General features: G+C 42.7%; 1 protein-coding gene across 1 annotated transcript; it reads left to right on the top strand.

Annotated features, from left to right (window-relative positions):
- The first annotated feature begins 4,778 nt into the window (after window positions 1-4,778).
- Window positions 4,779-6,416, top strand: LOC128893393 (pro-resilin-like). The gene has a single exon (XM_054154308.1). The coding sequence runs from the start codon at window positions 4,953-4,955 to the stop codon at window positions 5,481-5,483; it is 531 nt and encodes a 176-aa protein (XP_054010283.1). The 5' UTR covers window positions 4,779-4,952; the 3' UTR covers window positions 5,484-6,416.
- Window positions 6,417-6,487: the final 71 nt, after the last annotated feature.

Below are 6,487 nucleotides of genomic sequence, written 5' to 3'. Positions count from 1 at the left end.
AGAGAGAGAGAGAGAGAGAGAGAGAGAGAGAGAGAGAGAGAGAGAATTGTATATCTTATTTTTAAGTCAAGTTTAAATTAAAAACGTCGTGTAACAAAATATTATTTGAGATTTATATAACAAGTTACGCTTCTGAGTACAGGAGCCTTTTAATGGATCGTGCTCGCACAATGGTAGGAAAGATGATAAGTTCGTAATGCTAACGAAATTAAAATCAACTATTTGCGTGTTAGAAATATGATGATGCATTAATGCATAAAGTGATTCAAGGTGAGAATACAACAGCATGACTTCCTGCATTCTAAAAACAGAATGAGAGTACGCGATAATTTATTCCGAGGTTTGCACGCGAAACGTTAACCGACTCGTTTCTTTGTAAGATTTAATATGACACATTACTACTGCACGATTTAATATTGCTAAATGTTACTGAACAGAAATCTGAAATCTAGTGGCAGAAAATTGTGTAGTATTTATTTGCAACGTATATTAATTAATTATTGTGGTAAGGGCGATGTGAAGTGTCAACATACAGTCAGTTACATTTGTCCAGATTAAATCACAGGTTTTACGTTTCCAAATAAATGTTTCATTGTGAATATTAAATAACATTAATTTATACAAGAAATCTTAAATGTCAATGAACAGAACAATTTCCATAATTTTCTAACACTTTTTGCCAACAATTTTTTATTGAAAAATTTTACCAAGTCGAAGACATTTTCATTACTTTCCGATCCCCCAAATATATACATAGATAAATTTTTCAATTGTACATGCTTATAACGAGAAATTTTTTTTTGGAAACATCAAAACCATAATTTTAGACAAACATCTTCCATAGTTATAGAGGGTACGAATATTTATGAGACTGACTGTATTTATCAACAGGGTTGTAAGTGATCATAAATATTAAATAAATATTGATCCTGTGGCTTCGAATGACCATAGAAACAATTATTAATACTTGTGTTTTCCATTGTATTTTCATTCTGAAGTAAAATGGCGTTCTTTCGGTGAAATGAGAGACTGCGCGCAGCTGAAATCCTCCCGCGATTTCGTCAATCGACTTTGACCCGCAGCGATCGCGACTTGACTCGATCTTGGCCCAGGCTCTCTTGTAATTACGTGTCGCAACGTGGTCTTGAAGAGGATTCAGCGTATGACACGCACGAATAATTTCGTATTTACCCAGGCATTTTCATTGGCAAACGATCGTCCGGTTTTTGGGCGCCATTTTATTTTAAAGAGGAAGCCTGCGTACGACGCTCCGAAAAGGATGCACATTTGAGATTTTTTTTTGAAAAAATGGAATATTGTTTGATAAAATGTTTAAGGGTATTCGAAAGAACGTTTCTCAGTGCAAGTGTCGCAATTTTTGTATTTAAAAATATTTTGCAACACAAAAATTACGACACGTGCACTAAGAAACCTTCCTTCGAATATCTTGAAAGTTATCATTAGATAATTTTCCGTTCGACCCCAAAAAAATTCATAAATATTCATTCGCTCATAGTTTAGCCGCGGTTATCGATCGACTCTTGCGCTGCTCAAGCACGCTTCCAAATCTTGATAAAATTTCTATCATTAAAATTCCGTCGGTGTAATCGCGAGAGGCACGTAGAGTCATCCATCTAACGTTGCAAGTAGACCACGGTGACAGTCGGTTTTTAAGCCATTTTCGAACGTTTAACCCACTTCGCTGCAATTTACTTTGCATGCATCGAGACGAAGGAGACGTAATACTGTGTGATAAACGATCTTTGTCGGCGTGGGGACGATTTCGGTGGAGAAACAGTGCTTTCTTCGAAACCCTCTGATTTTTTCACTTTTTTTTCTTCACCTTGCTAGATATCTTTTGGGGAATTTTTGCAGATTTTTGTACTGAATAAAAAAAAAGTTGTGAATTTTTAAGAATAAGACGTTTTTTCTTTAGATAGCTATAGCTCTGTCAAAAATTGACCAAATTAGACGTTTCTTGTTTCAAAATGTGAGAGTTTTGAATGAACTTTGCGAAAAAAAATACAAATCAAAATATTTGAATTTGTCTTCTATATAATTCTTTGATTTTTCAGTAAAAAGAGATTTTTCAAATTTCGACACTTAATTCTTTTTTTTTTCATTTCCCTCCCAAAAAACTTTGATTTTTCCCCACTTTATGACGCAAGTCATGGGCCGAATTTCTTTCTATTTTTTTTAATTGAAAATAATTTTTCCTCATCTTCTCGCAATTTAACTTCCCTCTTACAATTAAAGAATCAACCAAAAATAAATCCTTCGATCGTATTCAGCTCACAAAAAGAAGAAAGCACAATTACTATCACCAAATTACCACTGCAACCATATCCATGTACAAGCTCATTCATGTACACATTTATAAAAATTCTATTATTGTATTTACTCAAACCTCTTCGATAACACTCTAGATGAATATTTCTAGAACGAAGGAAAAATATATAGAAAAGGTTCGACAAATTCTTCGACTATTTCTAAATTCAGATCGTCTCGCATGGATAAAAAGATTGACGACGTCAGTCCCGAAAAAGCTCCCGTTCGCGGCGAAGGAGTCTGGGTCTAGGACGCGCGTCGGTTTCCGTTGGCCGAGTATCGAGAGAGGGAAGTTTCGCAACCGGCGGTCGGCCAAATTCGGGTATTCTTCAGGGCAGAGGGTCGCGGATCGTCCGGGAGTAGGACGACGCAGGTGGACGACCGCGGGAGTAACGGAGAAGCAAACACAATCGAAAGGATAGAGGCCTGCCGCCACGAACGAGGAGGGGGCGGAGAGCGGAGGAGAAGAAAATCGTCTCACAGCTGAATTACTCTCACTCGAGAGGCCCCCGTCTCTTCTTCGTGGGGGCCCCAAGTATCCCCCTGCTTCCCGTGGAGGTATAAAGGACCCTGGTCTACCTTCCACGGAGTCACAGAACCGAGCGGCATCGCAGAAGCCGACATGAATCCTCTGATCGCGGTAAGCACGCTAAATTCTCCTAATCATTACACGTAACCGATAGAGAGCGAGAAAGAAAGAGCCGTAGAGGGAGGGAGAGAGAGAGAGAGAGAGAGAGAGAGAGAGAGAAGAAAGAAAGAGAGAGAGAGAGAGAGCGTTAGTGAGTGTGGGAGGAGGCGAGAGACTCGGTGTTACAAGTGTAGAAATTTCCAAAGTGAGATTAGACGTTTCAGTGGTTGGGTGTCCTCGATGAGTTCGACCGTGCAAATTCGTAAGTGTACCCCGAATCGTACTTCTTTTCGAAGGGCCATCTCCGGAGGCGTCGATAATAATAATAATAATACCGATAATAATTGTAACGGTACGTTGAGCAAGTGTCTACGAATCTTTCTAACCGGAAGCCTCAACGTTTGGATCACGCGCCGGACTCTGTATGCTTCATTTTTCGGTTCGTAATTTTCTCTTAACGACAGGCTCGAACCGCCACTTTCCCTTTCGGCCGTGGCTTCTCTTCGAGTACTCTTTTTCTCGCTAGTTTCCACCGTGACCACCGCGGTTCCTGGGATCCTTTTTCGTTTCTTCGTCGACACGCAGAATCTCACGTCCCTCGAATCGGGTCCCTTGGGGCGAAACTTTCTAGAAGAAATTCCGTGAGATGATTCAGTGACCCAAACGAGGCCGCCTGATTGCGGTCGAATTATATGACTATGGGATTATTTCTCGAATGGGAGGTCTGTCACAATTTCGCAGTTTTTTTTTTTTTACTTCGTTCTATCATTAACAACTTCACCGTGCAATTTGGTTTTCGTTATGTCATGTTGTGTTTAGCACGACTATCTGTTCACGGTTAACGATGTCTTTGGTCCGATGTTGGTTGAGGATTGTCGGATAGTGGTTTGCGAGTCCTCTACTTGTTTTTAAAAAATATAATATGTTTAACAGGTATGCGTTTGCTTTGATAGTGTCGAAGTTGAAAGTTGACACGTATCTTCTCGTTTTTCACAGTCGATACTTTCAAGATCATATAAAAATAGTCCTTTTTCGAAAACGTAATAGGTCCTTGATGTGTAAAAATAAAATAGTAAACAGTGAACAAAACGGAGTATTCAAACTTTCATGACTTTCTAATGATGCACTCTTGAGACAAGAAACATGAGAGGTGGGTAGAATTTTTTCAACTATTATACCAAGTGTCATGATTCTTTGGTACTTCACCTATGAAATACAAAATAGTCCTGCATATACGTGAAATTTGTTAGAATGATTTTTGCGAGGAGACACTGATACCATTATTGTCTGACATACACAGAATATTATGTAATAGCCTCCCTCAAATTCACCTTACGACACAAAGCAAAACATGGATAATTAAATTCAAATACACATGCAGAACGGTATGTAAGCTCTTCTCAAAGCACCGGTAAATAACAAAAACAATTCTTTTCCTTACTGAAATTCAATACTAAATAAAGGGTTGAAACTAACAGTTCTTGAAAACAATTTGTTTCATTGGCGAAATTCACTGCTAAATAAACGGATGAAACTAACAGAACAGTTCAGCTCTTCTCAAAACATCGATAAATAACAAAAACAATTCTTCTCCTTGGTGAAATTCATTATTAAATAAAGGGTTGAAACTAACAGTTTTTGAAAACAATTTGTTTCCTTGGTGAAATTCAACGCTAAATAAACGGATGAAACTAACAGAACAGTTCAGCTCTTCTCAAAGCATCGATAAATAATAAAAACAATTCTTCTCCTTGGTGAAATTCATTACTAAATAAAGGGTTGAAACTAACAGTTCTTGAAAACAATTTGTTTCCTTGGTGAAATTCAATACTAAATAAAGGGTTGAAACTAAACCTACAATATATAATCTCAGCTCTTCTCGAAAGCACCGATGAATAATACCAACCAATCACAATAAAAGCAATTATTTTGGTGAATGTCAACCCTAAGCAAAGTGCCAAAACTAACAGATATCGAAATCTGATGATTGCAGTGCATGATAGTCGGCCTGGCAGGGTTCGCCGTGGCGGAGCCGCCAGTGTCGTCCGGGTACAGCTACAACAGGCCAACTGGAGGCGGCGGTGGATACTCCGGCGGCGGTGGCGGTGGTGGTGGCTACTCCCTCGGAGGCGGTGGCGGTGGAGGCTACACCCAGGTGTCCACTGGCTACCAGACCAACGAGGGTGCGTCCGTCGACGGTGCCCTGCTCGAGCAGATCCGCCAGATTTTACTGAAGGAGGAGTTGAACTCTCAGCAAACCGGAGGATTCGGAGGCGGAGGCGGCGGATACGCGCCTAGCTCCAGCTACGGTGCTCCGTCCAGTCAGTACGGTGTTCCTAGCTCGGCTTACGGTGCTCCTAGTTACCAAACCCGCGTGGTGGGCATCGATCTCGAAGGAATCAGGCAGGCCATCCAGGTGGCGCAGTTCAACCAGGTCAGCCAAGGACCTGGCGGCTACCCGAGCGGACCTAGCGGAAGCTACGGAGCACCGAGCAGACCGAGCGGTAGCTACGGCGCGCCGTACTAGGATCTTGAAGATGATGATGAGCTTGGATGATGGGAGAGCGAGCGAGGGAGAAAATGAGTGAGAACGAGTGGACACCAGTCGACCATCGCGACGGCCTTCCGAGCTAAGGAACATTTTACCAAAAGAGTAAAATGATCTCTCGTTCTGAAGGATAAGACAGCGAGGACCGGCCAGGGCGAACTGGAGGACCGAAGACAACGTTTCCAACTCGCGAATTCGCTTCTCTCGAGCGAACATTCCTCTGGTCCGACCATCCCTCTCGGAAGGTCGTCGCACGAAGAGCGGATCGTCGAGCACGATGAAACGAACGGCACAGGAGGTCGCCGTTCAAACGCGTCGGGGTTCACGGACGAAGAGGATGAAGAGATATCAAGGTGCGCGCGCGTGGCCAACAACCGGCGAGGATTCCCGGGCTCCTGTCTCGTTGAAATCAAATCGTCGTCACTTCAACGGGCCCAGAGCCCCCCCGGGATCGCGGGATGTGCGCGTCGAAGGTAAAACCGGGCTCCAGTGGGCCGCCGTCTCGTTGGGGATTAAAAGGTCGTCGCTCCAACGGGCTCGGGGCTCAGGAGTGAACTTGAACGTCCGCGAAACTTGAAATCCTTTGAGAAGTCTTGCTTGATGCCTGGTGTCCACTCGAGAGAGTCATCCTCGAGAATCGGTATCGCGAATCCTTCGCGCGAGAAGGACCTTCGAGTTAATTCCTTGGTAAACCTTGCTCCCCACGCTGCACCCTCGACGGGTGACGGCGTTCAGCCTCAGAAACGAGTGATATTCTTTTAATTTAAATTTAACGTAGTCCAGTTCTCGTAATAGGTTCCGATGAATAGGTATTGAAAGGAGGCGAAGCAAAGTCTCTCGAGTGGACACCAGGCATAAACGATCGAAGCGTCGAGCATGGTGTCGCGTTCTGTCGTACCAAAATCATTCGTCGTCGCGGTCGCAGCCGCGAGGGAACCAGTGATAAGCTTAAAACTAAACGCGCGCAAAAAGGGACCCCCGCG

This window comes from Hylaeus anthracinus, unplaced genomic scaffold, assembly GCF_026225885.1.
Source record: "Hylaeus anthracinus isolate JK02 unplaced genomic scaffold, UHH_iyHylAnth1.0_haploid 27420, whole genome shotgun sequence".
Lineage (NCBI taxonomy): Eukaryota > Metazoa > Arthropoda > Insecta > Hymenoptera > Colletidae > Hylaeus > Hylaeus anthracinus.
The sequence above is the reverse complement of the archived record's forward strand: the minus strand, read 5'-3'. Positions and strand labels throughout refer to the sequence as shown.

What these genes read in the sequence shown, in the direction of transcription:
- LOC128893393 (XM_054154308.1), top strand. Translation starts at nt 4,953, where the DNA reads ATGATAGTCGGCCTGGCAGGGTTCGCCGTGGCGGAGCCGCCAGTGTCG.